The sequence below is a fragment of the Protopterus annectens genome, chromosome 2.part0, assembly GCF_019279795.1.
Source record: "Protopterus annectens isolate FY-2018-M chromosome 2.part0, PAN1.0, whole genome shotgun sequence".
NCBI lineage: Eukaryota > Metazoa > Chordata > Ceratodontiformes > Protopteridae > Protopterus > Protopterus annectens.
Genome location: NC_056728.1, coordinates 142,154,431 through 142,173,656, shown reverse-complemented (window position 1 = coordinate 142,173,656; position 19,226 = coordinate 142,154,431). Strand labels below are relative to the sequence as shown.

The window sequence follows — 19,226 nt, the reverse complement described above, 5'->3', positions numbered from 1 at the left end:
TATATACAAGACTGTACTACACCGGGGAAAGGGCAAACCTCCAATTCCCATAGGTACTCAAAATTGGTATAAAAGCTGGGTTTGATATTCTGAACATAAACACACATGCACATACATGTGTGCATGTGTGTGTGTGTGTGTGTGTGTGTGTGTGTGTGTGTGTGTATATATATATATATATATATATATATATATATATATAAAACATGCATGAAAGAAATCGGTTTGCTCAGTGCAGCATAGCAAAAAATGAATGTTTTACAATCAAATAAACTGATAAATGAATTAAATTTAAAAAAATGCCACATAACAATAAATTGGTGCAGACACATCCAGTATCAATAACACACATAAAGCCAGTAAGAAAGCAGGAGACATACTGAATTACTCAGGTGAAAATGGCTCATTATTTAGCTATGAGAATACAGTAAGTACAACAGCAACTTGATGCCACTGAATATAATAACCGCATAACATTAACTCTGGAAGAAAAATATTTTAATAATGTGTTAACAGCTATAGGCAGTTAAGAAGTTACCACCATGTTAAACCAAAGGTTTGTAAGTGAATGAAAATGCAATTTTAGAAATTTGAATAAAATGGAAGATTTGTTTTCAGCTCCAACTGCTAAATATTTGAGTTAATACTTAAAACTACATAGTGGATTACAACTGAAAAGTACCATGAAATGATTAAAGCCAAAATAATATCACTGATTGGCCTTAAAAAGATTTGGTCATTGCCCTGCAACACATATCTGTAATTTTGTGCTATGTCCGGAGCTAATAGTGCGATGGTATTGTGTCCAAAAAATGTACTGGCACATAGTGAGCCCAGGTTCAGGACTTTCACCCCCCCCCCCCACCAAATTGGAAAGTTTTTTACACTAAGGTCTCACCAACCTTGTAGCAAGAACAGATTTTACATCAAGTATTATATGTTATAAACCCTCTATAAACAAGGCTTATATTCTACACATCTAAAAGAAACATAAACTTAATAATACTGTTAATATTTAGAAACTATAAGATCATTCATGATTCCTTCATATTTCAACATTTCTGCATCTGTCACTTCACTATGGCATAGTCTTGTATATCCTTGCTTAAATGCAGGAAAAGAGCTCAGGTTATACAACTGCAAAAGTTTCACTAAAGTAATGATGTGGTTAAAATGATATTAGATCAGAAAACTGCAGTGGCTGTTCCACAACATGAAAAGAAACTGTGATTTGAACCAAAAAGCCACAATCTGGCTTTACTGACTACTGCAAAATGACAGACAGGGCTGCTAAATATGGACTGTAAACTGAAACAACAAAATAAGATAAGCTATTTAGTCAATGTACCTCCTACACAAATATGGTAGAACAAATCTGTTGACCTTTATAAAAAGGTTAGCGTAGGAATAGATTGGTGAAGTGGGGCACAGTGGTGTAACTGGGGAGGGGCATACCACCAAGCAACATTTTTATGCAGCATTTTTGAGGGTAGCACTTTTATGCTGAATTTCTTAAGTACAGCTCTGTTGATGTCCAACCATGTTGAAGACTGTTGAAATCCACCAGTTACCCACACAGACAGGGACTGTTGACGTCCATTACCCACACACACCACTAGCAAGTGGATGAATATTCATCCCCAGATTTATTTAGCATCCTCATACTGCAGCAGGCTCAGCTTTTGTGTCTAAGTGGCCTCATTATATTTATTATTCACACTGCAGCCATACTCATTTGAACCATATGTATTCTCAGCTTCAATCAGCAGCCTCAATATTTATTTAGTGTCTGTAAGTGACTCCAGATTTATTTAGCATCCCTTCATTATATTTATTATTCACGTGTGTAAGTGGCCATATTGTGAGCAGCCTCAGCATTTATTCAGTAGTATTTTGTGCGTGTGTGTGTGTGTGTGTGTGTGTGTGTGTGTGTGTGTGTGTGTGTGTGTGTGAATGCCCTCAGTTAGACATACTCAGGCTCAAACCCTGCACCTTGTGTACAAGGAACAGGAGCCTTACTTATCTACCCATTCAAGGAGTGGGGGTGTGGGGGGGTGTAGCCCCTGACATTATTTAGATAAATATTGTCATTTATGTTATAAGTATCCACATGTATGTTTAAAATTTTTAATTGATTTATTGTTATCTAAATGGATGCTTTGTATCATCAGAAGGCTTGACTGCTCAGAGCTCACATGCATTCTTCCAAAAATTAGGTATTCATTTTTCATGTAAAAAGCACTGTCATTCAGAAAGATTATTGCTGCCACTTTTATGTCAGGCTGTATGAATTCAAGGGTACTTTCATGTGAATTAAGCTTGTATATTAATTTACATTCTCTTATTCTGTCATTTCAAAGTCTCAAGTGAATTATAGTACTACAAATAGTTTGAATACGACTGCCCTTTATTATGTTTGGATTAGTTTAGTCCCAGTCCCTGGTTCTTTTGAGATATGTCCTTCTTGATTAGTTGAGAACTATGGTTTAGGTGGATAGATTCTGTGGCACTTATGTGTCAACATTTGTACAGTATGGTGCTGTGACTGTGTGGTTTATGCAATCATGACAGCACTTTGCTTAGAGGGTCCTATGCATGTCCCTGTCAGCACAGATTTCTGGTTCATTCATTGTATGTATATGTACGGTAGAGCATTTGTAGCCATCTGTCTACAGACACTATTAAAACAGTTTGTATTTGATTTTCTGTATGTTCAATCAGCTTGTTATCTACAAAAACAGGTAGGTTGTTGACAGTTGTATCCTAGAGCGACTGGGGAAAATGGATCGATAGGGGCATGTGATACCTTAAAGAGCTTGTTTTTATTTATGCACAGAAACTTGGAATGCCTTGCATACTGATACTGTGTGAGTTGTCTCTTTTTTAACTTCTCCAAATGTTTTGGATTTCTAATATCGTTTTTGTTAATTGGGTAGTATGTAGCACATGAAAGCCATTTAAACAGCACTTAGTACAATATATGCAACATTAATATTATTTTACTAAAAAAAGATTTAACTGTATTGTGAAATAATTGTGTTAAGTTGTAAAAAATCTGGACTTGTTGCATTCCAGAAAATGTGTATGGTCATTTTATTCTTTCCTGTTGTTGTTGTTGTTCTTTGTGACTGTCATTATTATTTACTATTATGTAGTAATATTTTTTTCTCTCAGGTGTCAATCTAATCCCATTCTCAATATGAAGAGAAGAACAGAGATCGGTGCTGATTTTAGAAAAAAGAGAAAGGCAAGGGAAAATGTATTAAAAAAGAATGAAGGTGTACTATTGAAATTTCTCAATCATGAAGAAACTACTATTACTGCTGCACTTGAAGCACCTGAAGCAGTTTCCGAATACCTCAGTCGTGAAGAAACTACTATTACTGCTGCACCTGAAGCAGTTTCTGAATTAAAACCGACTTTGAGTAGTCCATCAACTTCAAGAGATGAAGTGTATGACGAACAAAAAATTCTGTCCGTTAACTTAAAAGATGTTGGTCTTTGGCCAAGCAAGATTAATGATGACACACGGATGTTACTAGTATGTCAAGTTGCGTCTGTGGTTCAACACCTAGATTCGCATTTCGGTGAAGTGATTCATCAAGGTGTGTCAGTCAAAGGACAAAACAGAAAACTTACATGCAACTGTTTTTTTGAACCCTACCAAATGGTGAAAAAATGTGAGATCATGGTTGATTTATTCTCCTTCCAAGAAAGGTCTTTACTGCTTTTGTTGCAGACTTTTTACGGACAGATGTAATTCCAGTTTTGATTCTGTGGATGGATTCAATACGTGGTGGAAACTAAACCCTAAAATATTTGAGCATGAATCCAGTGTGGCCCACATTCAGAAATTCACACAGTGGAAGGAGTTGGAAATGATGATTAAATATGGAGTAACTATTGATAAAAAAAAATCAGGAAGGTATTGAAAATGAAGTGAAGAATGTGAGGCAAATCCTTTCGAGATTGTTGGGCATAATTAGATTTTTAGTGAAACAGAATTTGGTGTTACGGGGTCACCACAAAAGAATTCACAATGAAACTGATGTTGATGCTGAATTGACAGGAAATAGAGGAAACGTTTTAGAATTAGTACATTTGTTGGCAAAATATGACCCAGTGCTTCGAAAGCATATTGTCAGAATCAAGATGGGAAATAAATTTGCTAAATCTCATATGACACCTACGATCCAAAATGAGTTTATAGAAATTTTGGGAAATAAAGTAAGAAGCAAAATCATAGAACAAGTTAAAAGGGCCAAGTATTATTTTATAATATTCAACAGCACTCCTGACATTTCTCATAAGTATCAGATGAGCCAAGTTTTGCGCTACGTTATGATCGATAGAGACAAAGTAAAGCTACTGGAATCAATTGTTGATTTTGTCAAAACAAAAGGTAAAACCGCCGAGAATATTTCAAGTATAATTTTGGAAAAACTAGAACATGATGGAATTGATATTCAAAATTGCAGAGAACAAGCTTATGAGAATGCTGCTGTGATGGCTGGACCATATACTGGTGTTCAGAAACGCATAAAAGAAGTTAATGGAAAAGCAGAGTTTGTTGCTCGCACTAATCATATGATGAATTTGGCCGGTGTACATGCAGCTTCTGTTGCTATAAATTCTGTCACCGTTTTTGGAACTCTGGAGCATTTGTCCACGTTTTTTCATCCTCATCTCATCGTTGGGATATTCTGACTTTGGTCACTTGTCATAGTCTCAGGTGCATAATAGAAACACGGTGGAGTGCAAGGGGAGAAGCTGCAAGTGTTGTAAAAAAAAATTCTCAGACATTTTAAAAACTTTAGAAGATTTAACTAGTGAAGAAGAAAACACAGTTACCAGGTCAGATGCTGGCGCACTACTTGCTGCTTTGCAGTCATTTTCCTTTCTGTGCTTCCTTGGCCTGTGGGAATCTGTTCTTCTAGAAATTAAGGACACACAGGCTTACCTACAAACTAAAGGATTAAATATACAGCATTGTGATATAAAGCTTGAAGGTTTAAAAACAGTTTTAATTGAAAATAGGGACAAGCTAGTGAACAGTGCAATAACATATGCCAAAGAAGTTTGTAATGATCTAGGAGTAGACATGGAGGAACGTCAATGTAGAAGGAAGAAACAAATGTTTGGTGAAAGGTCAAGCGATTGTACTGAATTACCATATGAAACCGAATTGCGAAGGGAAATGTTTTCTTCGCTGGATAGAGTGATTCAAGAAGTGACTATAAGATTTCAACAACTTCATGTTTTTGCTGAGAAATATGCATTTCTTACTCCATTGAACCTTTTGAATGATGACTACAAGTGTCAACTACATCATTACGATCACAGTGATGTTGATAAGGAAGAGTTTGTCACAGAGAAAAAGGCTTCAAAGTTTCAATGCTGTTTCTGCTAAGGAAGACAAAATAGAGACATGGAGGGAAGGCCCCCTTGAACTTTTACAGTTTATTCAGGAATACAATCTTGGGAATTCAGTTTGAAATATTGTAATATTGCTGCAAATATTTCTCCCAATTGCTGTTAGTGATGCTAGCTGTGAGAGAAGTTTCTCTAAACTAAAACTGATAAAAAATTACTTGAAATCTACTTTGAGCACTTTGCATTTAAGAAACCTTGCCATACTGTCTATAGAATGTCATTGATGATTTTGCTAAGAGAAAAGCAAGAAAAACAGCTTTACAGATTGTTGTAATTAGTTTTAAAAAATCATTCTTATTTGTTTTTCTAGATGTTGTTTTCACTTTTTTGACTATGTTTGATGTGTATTATCACAAAAGACAAAAGATACCCTCAGACGATGAACGGTGTTCCCACTGAAGATGCGTGGTCTCTTTAAATTATTGTTTAAGAATGGGTTTCAGGGGTACTTTCCCATTCAAACCATTTCCTCTGCCTGTCTGCAATTTAGTTATCCATCTTAATTCTGACTTTTTCGTGTCATTAGAAAAATCACCCAGATGTAGAGTTGCTTGATTTAATAGACATGGATAGATATATTAAGATCAATGAGAGGAATAGACTGCAGAAGGTCAATAAAACCCAAAAAGTCAGAAGTCTGATAAAACAAATGAATGCAGTAATTAGAACTGTCCATAGAGACCCATGTGATACAACAGAAGTAAACAGGATATATTATTGTGCTGCTAAATTGATAACTGATAAAGTTCTACCACAAGAATATAAGGCAGTGAGGGGAAAGGAAGGGGAGAGACTGAATACCATCATAGAAGTATCGAACAGAAAAAACTGTAAAGCAATTAAGACAAGAAATGTCACTCTTAGAAAACTACAGAAGCGGGACTAGATCAACACAGATATTAAGAAAGATAGATGTGACAAAAGCCATGCACAGTATTGGAACAGACTAGGATCAATCATGCACTATCGCAAATAACAAACTAAAAATTACAGCACAGGTGGAAAAACTTAAAAGATACACAGATAAATATAAAGGAAAAATACAAAATAAGCAATTCATTGATGACGCAATGAAGTTTTATAGAGAACTGGGAAATAAGGTAAAAGGAAATGAAAGACCGCCAAAAAAAAGAGGAAGTAGATACATTTTGGAAAAGTATCTATGAAGATCCTGTGGAACATAACAAAGATGCTAAATGGATAGAAGAAGTAAAAGAAAGAATAAGAAGTTTAAAGGTGCAGGATATGAAATGGCTTGAAGTAACAACTAGAGAGATTAAGAAAAGCCGCTAAATGGAAAACCCAGGTCCAGATGCAGTATCTAACTTTTGGTTAAAAGTATTAACATCTTTGTATGAGGATTTAGCCATGAGTAAGAACTATTTATATGTGTACCCAGAACAGACACCAACCTGGCTAACAACAGGCAAAACAATGCTCTTACTTAAGAGTGAATCTGCAAGTTACCCTAAAAATTATAGACCAATAACTTATCTTCTGGCAATGTATAAATTATACATGGGAATTGATGCTGACAGGGATTATAGTCATTTAGAAGAAAACTCAATTATGGCAGTAGAACAAAAGGGCAATAAAAGAAAGTCATATGGAACAAAGGATCATATTAAATAAAGTCATACTGGAGAACTGTAAAAAGGGGAAGAATTTAAGTATGGTATGGATTGACTATAAAAAAGCATTTGATAGTATCCCACGTTCATGGATAAAAGGTTGCTTAAAAATGTATATGATACACCATACCCTGATTGACTACATTACAGTAACCATGAAACAGTGGCAGGCCACTTTACAATTAAGCCATGATAAAGGACAAATTATTATCCCAGGGATAAAAATTCAAAGGGGGATATTCCAGGGTGACTCTCTGTCACCGTTGCTATTCTGCCTTGCCCTTAACCCATTAAGCTGTTTACTTAACAACTTAGGCCATGGCTACAATTTGGCTTCTACAAAACAACAAAGTGGAAAGACTTCTCACCTTCTCTTTATCAATGATTTAAAACTGCATAGCTGAACAGATTAGGAACCAAAAGCACAACTGCAAGTTGCTCAAACTTTTTCAGATTTTATAAGAATGTCATTTGGTCTTGATAAATGTGCAAAAGCAACCTTTAAAGCAGGAAAACTGCAGCACCAGGAAAACATCAGTTTGGGACAAGAATGTGATATAAAAGAACTTGAACAAGAAGGAGTGTATACATATTTGGAATTGATGAAGGATCAACAATAAAACATGAACAAATCTGGATAAAACTTAGTAAGGAATACTTTAGAAGACTTAAATTAGCTCTGAAAACAGCATTGACATCAAGGAACAAAATCCAAGCTATAAACCAATTTGCATGAGTGACCCGCCCCAAAATGTGTTGGATAGATTGGACAGGAAAACAAGAAGGATGCTTCATGCTTACCAAATGATTTATAAAAATCACTGTATACCAAGAATATATATATTCCCCTTTCTGAAGGAGGGATGGGCCTCCTTGAAATTGAATACATGTATAGATCTGCAATTGTGGGAATCCATACATATCTGCTGACCTCACAAGACCCAAATGTAGTGAAAGTCTTGAAACATGAGGAGAATAAATCTAAGATTACTTCTGTGCTTAATGTAACAGAAACATATCAGTGTCAAGCATGAATGAAAATCCAAACCAGAAGTAAAAAAAATCAGGCAGCAACTGACTGAATGTGCCAAAAAACAAAAGAAAGAATATAAGGTGAAGGACCAGATCAGAAGGCAAGAAATGTGGAAAATGCATAAATCATACCTATCAACCTCTTAGCTTAAGAAATCTGTACAAAGCCTGAAATAATGGGGGGAAAATAGGGACAGATATTAAATATTGCTCTTATAAACTTAGAAAGATGTTGGAACAGTTGGATTTCTGTTAGCATGCATTTTCTAAATGATATGAAGCCTAAAACTCAAATGTGTGTCATTAATTAGTAATTTCAATCCTCAGTGATTTGCCAGAAAATCACAAATTTTATAAGGATTAGACCAAAAATATCAGGCAAAAATCTGGACATTCTGCGAAAATTTGGACAGTTGAGAGGTATGGCATAAATATAGGTGCAAGCACAGAAAACTTCTGCAAGAACCTCATGTTGATCAGGAATGAATGCAGAAATGCTTAAGGAGAGGTGAATTCAAACCAAGAGATGAAAGGTTAATATTGGCAGTCCAAGACAGTGGGCTATGTACACGTTGGTTTAAAACTCCATTGAGTGTGTTGGAGAAACAGACAAATGTAGGTTTTGTAAAACCGAATTGGAAACAGTTGCATATCTTGTTGCTGGTTGTGACATACTAATGGCAGAAGGATTGTATACTGAAAGGCATAATAATGTGGCAAGATTGTTGCACTGGGGATTGTGCAAACATTATGTTACTGAAGTGGCTGAAAAACACTGGAAACATGAGCCACAAAGCATCATAGAAAATGATGAATTATATATCATATAGGATCACCCATTACCAGCAGTTCAAAAGATAGATGCTAGAAAACTGGATATAGTGGTCCGAGAAAAGAAGACAAAAGTAGCATTGATCATTGAAATCACCACACCCAGTGAATACAGTGTCTTGCCTACAGAGAGACACAAAGTCATAAAATATCAGGATCTGCAGGCAGAAATGAGAGCAATGTGGAAGAAAGATTCCCAGACAGTTCCAATAGTAGTAGGAGCAATGGGTCTTATAAAAAAAAAATCTACAATCATACTTAGATATGTTACCAATCCATGTTATTCCATACGAACTGCAGAACGAGTCATTACTGGCACATTGCGGGTGCTGCAAAGAGCAGTTTTGTCTGATATCAAAGATTGAAACAATACTAATTTCATGAACTTTAATCATACCTTGACTTAAGAATGGGGTCCATTCTAGTTATGGTATTAGAAACCCAGAAGATTTGGATAAATTAAAAAAAAATGCAGAATGTTTTCTAATTTTTCAACTACTAGGAATTTAAATGTATGTCTGTCACCAAAATCTGTTCAATGCTTTGCTGATGCATTACTGTCATCCTTAATCTAAATATGATATAAATGGAACATATGAGGGAACATTTATGCATGGTCTGTTTAAATGATTATGCTTGTCTTGTGTTTTGTACGTAATGATACATTATGACTGGTTCTTAGATGAATGCTAGACTGTGATTGGAGGTTTCTGAGTCAGTTGATTTTTTATTTGCAGTTTAAATTTGTGAATGCTATCCTGCTCTACAGTATATGGTCTGAAAAAGCAACAGCAGAGTTGTGAAAGTGCTTACCCGTTTTGTGTATATAAGTTTTTATACAAGTTTTATTAAAACGTTTGCATTTCTCTGCTGTGTCTTGGTGATTCCTTCATTTACTATTGGATTATGATGTGTATTACGTTTAATTTTGTATATGTATTATCTTTTATTTTGTTGGGGGGGGGCGGCAAATTCAAAGTCCACCCCAGTCAGCACAAACTCTAGCTATGCCACTGTTGGGGCAATATTAACTTATTGTGAGCTTTAAAAAGATTTTTAATAAGGTACGTTAATGACAGATAGCAAGGGTACTGAAAGGGCTAATACTGGACAGAACTGCAATATAACTGCTACAGATTAAAATATCTATAATATTTATGGGCACTGTAAAACAAGACTTATCAACTCAAGAAATGCATTTCATTTATTTCTCATTTGAGTAAAATGACCTTTTTTCATTATCTGAGGTCGGAGTATCTTTTACATCGAGTGGAATAAACGATCAAGAAGGGAAACAGAACTTGGAATAATACTGCAGTGTTTTTGAACAAGTAAAGTTAAAACAAAATGGTAAGTGGAATAAAACTGATTGATACTAAGTAAAATCTAAACACAGATGGTGTCATTGTTATTGCATGTGTTATACAGAATCTGCTATATGAAAATGGCATTAGAAATAAAAATGAACAAATGCAGAAGTGATAAGAAAGATGAAAAGGCTTAGCAGTATTCTTTACTTATTGTAATGTTCCAAACTCAAGGAGCTAGGTCTGATGCTTTCAGATAAAATTTGAAGTTTCTGCCAATAGCATCTTAGGAGAATGGATTTGTGAAATGTTTAGAATGTAACCATTTGTTACTGTTTCCAAATGAGTACAGTTGGTCTCTCTTGTGGGAATGCTTCTGCACAGAGATGTGAACTGTACTCTAGGCTTTTTTGAGCTGGTTTGTTGTCTATGCAGTTAGTTTTCATTAAAGGATTGTGAAATTGTGGCATTAGTACATGATTTGTTCAGTAAGCTCTTACAATGCTCAACTTTACCCTTAATCTGATCTTCTGCTGAATGGGATATATCATTATGCTTGGATTGTCAGTATTCTAAACTTAAATCCAGTCACTGTGCATCTGCATAAGCCTTTCTACAGGACTTTTATCTTCTCCAGCCCGCAAACATGTGTTCTTTTTTTTAAAATAGACAATTTATTTAGCTCTCTGTTCTCTTACTTTTTCAATATACTTCCAGTTATAATAGGCAACTAATATGATTAAACAGGTAGTCGCTAAAGCTTACCTTTGTCTTTTGTGGTATCCGGAGACAGTTTGTTTTTTGTGTCTGTGATATCTTTGTGTGAGGCCAGAAAAAGTACAACTTCTCCTTTCTCATTTTTAATTGGAACAATATCAAGTAAGCACCAGAAGGATCCACCTGAAAATAACAACAAAATCATAAAAATAAGAAAGACTCTTAAACCCAATTAAACTTAAGCAGCATTTCAAGTCTGAACACAAGATTTAATTTCTAATGTACCATTATTACAATAAGCCTTAAGCAATGCACGAATATCATTTAGTAACATTCCTAATACAATTTTAGGTTCATAGATTAGTACTAGGCTAACTGCTCTTGTGAACTATTTTAAGCTTAGCTAATTATCCCTAGTGAGACTCAAACCCTGCACCTTGTGTTTGTAAGGCAAACACCTTTACCATTAGGCCACCCTCCCAACCCCATAGTTTGTTTCATATTTTACATTGTTTGATGTATAGATTCTGTCATTACTGAAACAAAGCAGAACAAACATTAATACATATTTTAATTACAGCATCAGGTGTATGAGTAGAATTTACATTCTTCTTAGATTTGCTCAGTTGTACAGATCCTTTGACTGAAAATGTTATTCTCTACCTAGTAATAATACCAAAAATTAAAACTGGATTCATTTTTATTAGGCTCTAGTTTTATTTGTATTACATTTTTTAACTGTTTCAGTTGCATTAGAGGTGATCAAAATGACTCAAACATGGAACACATCCTCCACTGCCTTAAATGGGTTCAGGATATACTGTGGAGTAAGAATGCATGTCTTTGGGCTTTTCCAAGTTAAGCGCTGCCACAGCGGATCACCGGTCTACAGATTGATTGGTAGCTCTTTTTTACGGTGTTGAGTTGCCAGTCTGGTGCCCAACCTTCACAAAAGGCACACGCATACACACACACCCCTACCTGCATGTCTTTAAAACTCACTCACCACAGGAAGGACATGCAGACTCCACACAGAAGGAGCTCCAGCTGAGAATAGAACCAGCAAACCTCTTGCTTTAAAGTGACAGCACTAACCCCTGCATCACCACAGCCAACAGATTAAGAATGCATGTAATTAATGCATATGAGTCACAATCTCCTTCATGGGTGCTGGGTACCTGACTGGTTATGTGAAATGCACTTTTTGTAACAAAGTTCAGTTAAAGGAATTCAAAACAAAGTAAGTGAAAGCATTGCAGTTGCTTTTCATTTACAAAATACGTGATTCTGTGTTTAAAGAAATCAGTTCTGGCAAGCAAGGATAAAATATTGTATTGCACAGTCCATCTGCAAGTGACCTAGTGAAAGTTTGGATATTTTGTTATCCAGATGAGGTGAACAAATTTCTATGAACACTTCTTAATGTAGTCTGTACTATGTGAGGACAACAGTTGACTTTTATGTGAATTATAATGGATATATATATTTGTTATAAGTAGTGGCATGATTTATGATGTGTTACACTAAATATGGAAATAACTTTACATGTTTGGAAGGAAACTTGAGCAGAATAATTTAGCAGTTTGCTTAACTTATTAATTATTATTAAATGTACATATTTAATAATTGGTGTTACATTAAAAATATTTTTTCTGCTTCCCCAGTGTTATACTTATTAATACCTTAGCAGTATGAAAAGGCTCCAGCTTACTAAAATACAAAACAAATGCTGTTTCCTTTTAATAACTCCCTCTTCAGGATACAGAATCTGTTTTATGTACTTCAGTAATGACTTGCCAAGTTGCAAGTCTCCAATGAGCCAGCTCATCTATCACAATAGCTTAAGCAATCAACCTCTTGAAAAATATCAAATGTAAGCATTTTTTGCAGGTGGGCCAGTCATTTATGTTTCTCATGTGAGGAAGGGTAACCCCCCCCCCCCCATGAGGTACTCCAACTCAGTAGTCACATGGACACAAAAAAGGAGAAATCCCCTTGAAAAGAAGAAATGCCCACAGAAGAAGAAAAACATCACTGCCAATGCATACTTAGAAGCCACACTCGTAGTAAGCAGCATTTGGTGATTAAAGTTTGCAAGTGGCAGAGCTGCATATGTATTAAATTTACTTTATTAATGATAACTTTTCATTGGCTAAACAGGAGTAGATATTAAATAATAATGGAATTATTAATAAAAGATCTCCACTGCATAGTTAATGGGTACATTGTAAGTATTCAGGCCTGGCACACTAGGGCACTGACAAGCATGAATACCATTAATTTGTGTTTGTGTTTTACTACAACTACTATGAATAATACAAAAATACACTAGAGAACATGTTTCAAAATCTGAAAATGAACTTTTACAAACAGACTGGCGAATGCAAATAATGTAATTTATTTAAAATGAATGAAAAAATACTGCGGTGGTGGTGCTGTGGTAGCATTGTCGCCTCACAGTAAGACGTCCTATTCGATTCTTAGTTAAGCGTCTTCTGTGTGGAGACATGCGTGAATGGATGTACCTTTGTTGAAGGTTGTGATTCAGGGCTGGCAACTCGGTACGTAAAAATCTACTGCCAATCATTAGCGGACCAGAGTTCCACTGTGGTGTTGCCTAACCGGGAAAAGCCAAAAGATACAACATTTAAAATGAATGAAAGGCATTTGATAAAATACAAGGCCCAATAGTACTATTACCACAGCCATAACTAAAGATTTGTTTCTCTTTATTGAAACATCTGCATTAGATTTTTTTATACATTTTATATTGAAATTCAGTTTGTTACTTAAGCACTACCCATTTAATTCTTTTATGTAGTCTTGGAGATGTAACTGCATGTACCATTTTATTTTTGTATGTATATGTGTGAGTAAGTTATTTTATTTTAGCTGTATTTAATTTGCTTTAATACTAGGAAGAGAAGTTAAGAAGAGAGTACAGGCAGGGTGGAGTGGGTGGAGAAGAGTGCCAGGAGTGATTTATGACAGATGAGTACCAGTAAGAGTGAAAGGGAAGGTCTACAAGAGGGTAGTGAGACCAGCTATGTTATATGGGTTGGAGACAGTGGCATTGACAAAAAGGCAGGAGTCAGAGCTGGACATGGCAGAGTTAAAGATGTTAAGATTTGCACTGGGTGTGATGAGGGTGGACAGGATTAGGAATAAGTATATTAGAGGGTCAGCCCAGGTTGGAAGGTTTGGAGACAAAGCCAGAGAGGCAAGATTACGTTGGTTTGGACATGTGCTGAGGAGGGATGCAGAGTATATTGGAAAAAAGATGCTAAGGATGAAGCTGCCAGGTAACAGGAAAAGAAGGAGGCCTAAGATAAGGTTTATGGATATGGTGAGAGAGGACATGCAGGTGGTTGATGTGACAGAGCAAGATGCAGAGGACAGGAAGAAATGGAAACAGTTGATCTGCTGTGGCGACCCCTAATGGGAGCAGCTGAAAGAAGAAGAAGAAGAAGAAGACTAGTTTGTGTAATGGTGTCAAATGCCTTTGTCAGGACCACATATATGATGTTAACTGACAACCATTGGTCTGTGGTGGCAGAAACATTTCAAAATGCACTCTCATTCAGAAAGCAGAATTTTACTTTGCAAATGATCATGGTACTTTGTTTGAGTAACACTAAATTCACATTTTTCTTTGTTATTAAGAAGATAATTATTGCTTCCAGTACTATACATACAATATATGTCAAACTTACTTGTTGGAGAACTGCCTGGCAGTTAACCCAGATGATTAAGGCTTTGAGATGTTTATGAACTTACTGCACCTTTAATGCTAGTAAAGAAAGAGGTTGGCAATGAACAAACAAATATTGCACAGTGGTAAGGTACCCTGCACTGGTCATGTAACAACATGCGCATATTGCTTCTCACCTGGTAACATCAAAGCTTATCAGTCAGCTTATTGAAGTTGGTCCATGTGGTTCTGCTTCAGTTACTCCACTTGCTATAATCCCATATGCAACTTGACATGCAGTAGCTGTAGGACTACCTTGTTTTCCTGTAATTATCAGACTCCCAGAGTAAAACATGGTGCCTACTTGAGCAGATATTTCTGAGGTGCCTTTTTCTTCCACTAATATTATATATTGTATCATCTCTCTTAAAAGATTTGGGGACAAAGTTTTTTTTTCCAGTTCCTTGCAATCACTTTCTTTGCCACCGTTAGTGGCTTCTCTGGCTGTTAGAGAATAGATTTCTATCATCGTACCCCAAAAGGCATAACAGCAGGAACAGCTGTATAGGGGAGGGTAAAGTCGACTCAATATTACCTACTGTATATTTAATCTTTAAATAATGCCAGATGTAGAAAGTTTGAAAAAGCATGTTTATATGGCCTGTTATCCTCTTTTGAATATCTCCAGCATGCTGTTGTGTATTCTGTTACCTAGGTTTCACTGTATAATATAGCAATATTATCTTCTGGATTTGAAAGGTACACTGATATGTCATTCATACAAACTGAAATTTCTACCTCGTTATTTTTCATCTTGTAGTCCCTCATTGCCGATTCATGTGCTGCAGTTGCTTCTTCTTTCAGCTTTTCCTGGTTAGGGGTCACCACAGCGGATCACTGCCTGCTCATGATTGGCAGTGGAGTTTTACAGTGTCGAGTTGCCAGCCTGTCACCCAACCTTCCACAGAAGGCACACACTCACACCTAGGGCCAATTCAGTGTGTCCAGTCCACCTACAGCATGTCTTTCTGGATGTGGGAGGAAACTGGAGCACCTGGAGGAAACCCACATGACAACAAGGAGGACATGCAGACTCCATACAGAAGGCACCCCAAGGATCGAACCAGAGAACCTTTTGCTGGGAGGTGGCAACGCTAACCGCTGCACCACCGTTCATGTGCTGCAGTTGCTAATGATATCAAATACAGGCCAAACAAAGCTGTGGAGAAGGGGCATCCCTGTATCATTCCACTTAAGGGGAGGGGTTATGACAGTTCAACATTTATTATGATCCTTACTTGGAAGTCCTGTATATGGTAGATATGATGTCAACCAGTTACATAGCAACTCAAAGCTTGGTGAAACTTTGTTCAAATCACCCACACGATCACATCCAATGTCTTCTCGGAAACCAGGCTTATCAATGCTAACTTCCAGTGTCAATCAATGAATCTTTTACAATGACAGCAGTTTTTATTATATTATAAAAGATCAACTGCCCCCCCCACCACATATCTAGCAATTGTATTAATTATCAATGACATGAAAGTTTATAGTAGTGGTTAAGAACTAAAATGGGCCTACAGGAACATGCCAGAATTGGTCTTCACCTTCTTTCAGTACTACCACAACCGCAACCTCTTTCCCTTCCATATTCAACATCTCAGTAAATATTGTAGTTATTAACTAGAGACTAGACTGTCCTAGTGTGTTCTTAAATTCCACTCACAACCCCTCCATCCCTTGAGCTTGCCAGAACTACTGTTTTGCAACTTTGTCCTGTAATTCCTACACATTGATGGAGTCATTATTCCCACAGTTTCCTTGACTGTTAACTTAGGCAAATATATCTCCAAATGCATTTTATCATTTTTGGTCTAACTGTCTTATCCACTAATTCTGAGCATAGAACTGAGTATAAAACTCCTGAATGGTTTCCAGAATGTTGACTGGGCGTGAAGAGATCCTATCCCTATGAGGCTAACACACTGCAGTAATTATGTAGTTTGTGTTCTGTTGCCTATGTTTCAGAAACAGTCTTTTTTGATATTTCAGGGAAGTTTGAAAAAAAAAATCCCTGTCCTCTTCTTTTAAAAATTCATATTTTGTATCTAACATCTACTTAACTTCCTTTTTGAGAAGTTCACTCCTTTGAGACATTTCCCAGGTTTCACCCCCTAGATCTACTTGGAGTAATTTCCATTTCTTTGCTCTTTACCTGTGATCTGCCCTTTCCTTTATCCCACAGATACGTATTGTGGGATTTGATATTTACTACTAAACTAAGTTTAAGGCCATCTGAAAAGCAATATTTTCTCCTGCTCTACCACTGTGATTTTTACCAAGTTCAAACTGTTGCTTACAGAAGTCATAGAATATATCCTTGTTTAAATAATAACAGGAAATTTGGAAGTGTTTTCCTATTGCTACTAATCCAATAACAGCCACTTTCATCTCAACTATCATATTATTTAAAATTACCAATGGATGGGCGATAACGTGACTGAATAAAATAAATGCTCCATCATATACTTTTGTCTGTCCTGAACACGAAGTAGAAGCTAGGTGAATAACAGATAATATCTAGGATCTTTTCCTAGACTAAGCCCACAGTTACTGCTTCTATTACTTTTGTATAACTTGGGGACCTATTCATTCTCAGACCTTTCTGCACATATTCTGTATTTGTTGCAACATTCCACACTCATATATGGTATACATTCATTTGGGCAAAGGCACATTTCTGAATGGCCGTATACGTGGACTGTTTAGCCGAATTCCGTTACGCCGACATCCCTAAATGTCATAAAAATATTGAACTTCGACATTCCCGATTGCTCCACCACCAAAACGAATGCTACCATGAATCAAAAATGGGGTGAGGTTTTGTAATTCGGTGCTTTGGTTTTCGCAGGTTTCAAATTTCGTGGTTTGCAGTTTGCAGAAGAAGTGTCGAACATGTGGCCGTCAAACTTATGATGGTAAACCCTCACATATATATGGGATGTCCCCTCACAAAACAACATCAGATTCACCATCAGTGCTCTGAATTTACCCAGGAGGTATGTACACAGTGGACTACATCTAACCACTAAGTATGTCCCCTTCAGGCATACAGATCTTTCTTTGAAAGCACTATGCCTTACTACCAAGACAACAGAACTTCTCCTCTTTGACCCTGGGTACCAAAGGACAACACCCTTGTAGCAAATCCCTCTGAAAAGTATATCATGCACATTTTTATTTTAGTACACTTCTTGAAGTGCTAACACCATATCTTCCTTAATGTATTGGAATGCCCTTGTTATTTTATCAGATGGGTAAAGCTATTAATTTTCAACAATAGTTTTATAAGAAACATATTAATTGTTATTATGACCTATTAGCAAAAATCTTGCCAGAAGAACATACTGTATAAAAAATAATCAGAAGTTCAATTCCAAAACCCTTTCCCAATCTAAAATATACTTAATCCTGATACAGACATTAGTTTAACATCTGTGAACCCACTGGTATTAAAGCAGTCTGATTAAGAACCCTCAGCCCTTGAGTAGCTCTTTATACAAATCTGTATTTCTAGTACACTAGTACATTGATATAAATCATCCCTGTACATATTACTAGCTAACCTATAAAATATTTTGTTTAACTGGAGCCTACAACTATGTAGGCTTAACTTGTCTCTAGGCATCTAAGTTAAACAACCTAATCAGCATAAAATCAGAAAAGCAAAACTATGTACAAGTTGGGTAAAACTACCCCTTCAATTGCTTCAAATAGGCAGGTAGCTGTTTTACACCACATCTCTACAATCTTCATCATAACAGAGTTTGTGCTGTGGAATCATACTGCCAAGAAACCAGTCAAAAAAACATGGGCTGAATTTATAAAGGTTACCTTGTGGTAACCTTTTGTTATTCAGAGATCGCCCTACCATGGTACTTGTGCAGAAAAACATGGAGCACTTGGTCAGGATGTCTCTGCAGTTGTGCTACATATTAATGAGGCAGTGTGGGGAATAGGCATCTGCCAGTTAGCCATTTGATCTCTCCTATGTAACTGCCTGTCTGAAGGTATCTAGAATGATTCATAGAATCGTTCGGCCATGTAGATTAGCACTCTCACTCCTTGCACATTGCGGTAGTGTATGTGTCCAAAGTGCTGTGTTCATCTACTGTGGTAGAGGTATATACTGGTGAGCTTGGTGGTAACTTAGGTTTTTATGAGTCTATATATGTGGAGCTGCACTTGTGAGTGTGTGTGTGTGTGTGTGTGTGTGTGTGTGTGTGTGTGTGTGTGTGTGTGTGTGTGTCTGCCTAGGAAGTAGCAGTAAGGGGGGTAGTTCTTTGGGTTACATTAGGAGTGTGTTTGTAGGTTAATAGGTGAGTGTGTGAGTGAATGCCATCAGGTGGGGTGTGTGCTGTTTTGTGTGTGTGCGCACGTGCGTATGTGTGTGTGTGTGTGTGTGTGTGTGTGTGTGTGTGTGTGTGTGTGTGTGTGTGTGTGTGTGTGTGTGTGTGTGTGCATCTGTGTGTGTGTGTGTATGTGGGTGGGTTGGTATGGCTTTCATATACTGCCACACCC

At 36.6% G+C, this 19,226-nt stretch overlaps 1 protein-coding gene across 1 annotated transcript in view; it reads right to left on the bottom strand.

Moving 5' to 3' along the window:
• LOC122793005 (potassium voltage-gated channel subfamily H member 8-like) overlaps positions 1 to 19,226 on the bottom strand; it is a 3,945,365-nt gene that overhangs the window by 2,054,550 nt on the left and 1,871,589 nt on the right. The window contains exon 3 of the mRNA XM_044060632.1: positions 11,000 to 11,134. Coding sequence (XP_043916567.1) covers positions 11,000 to 11,134 — 135 coding nt within the window. The remainder of the gene's footprint in view (positions 1 to 10,999; positions 11,135 to 19,226) is intronic.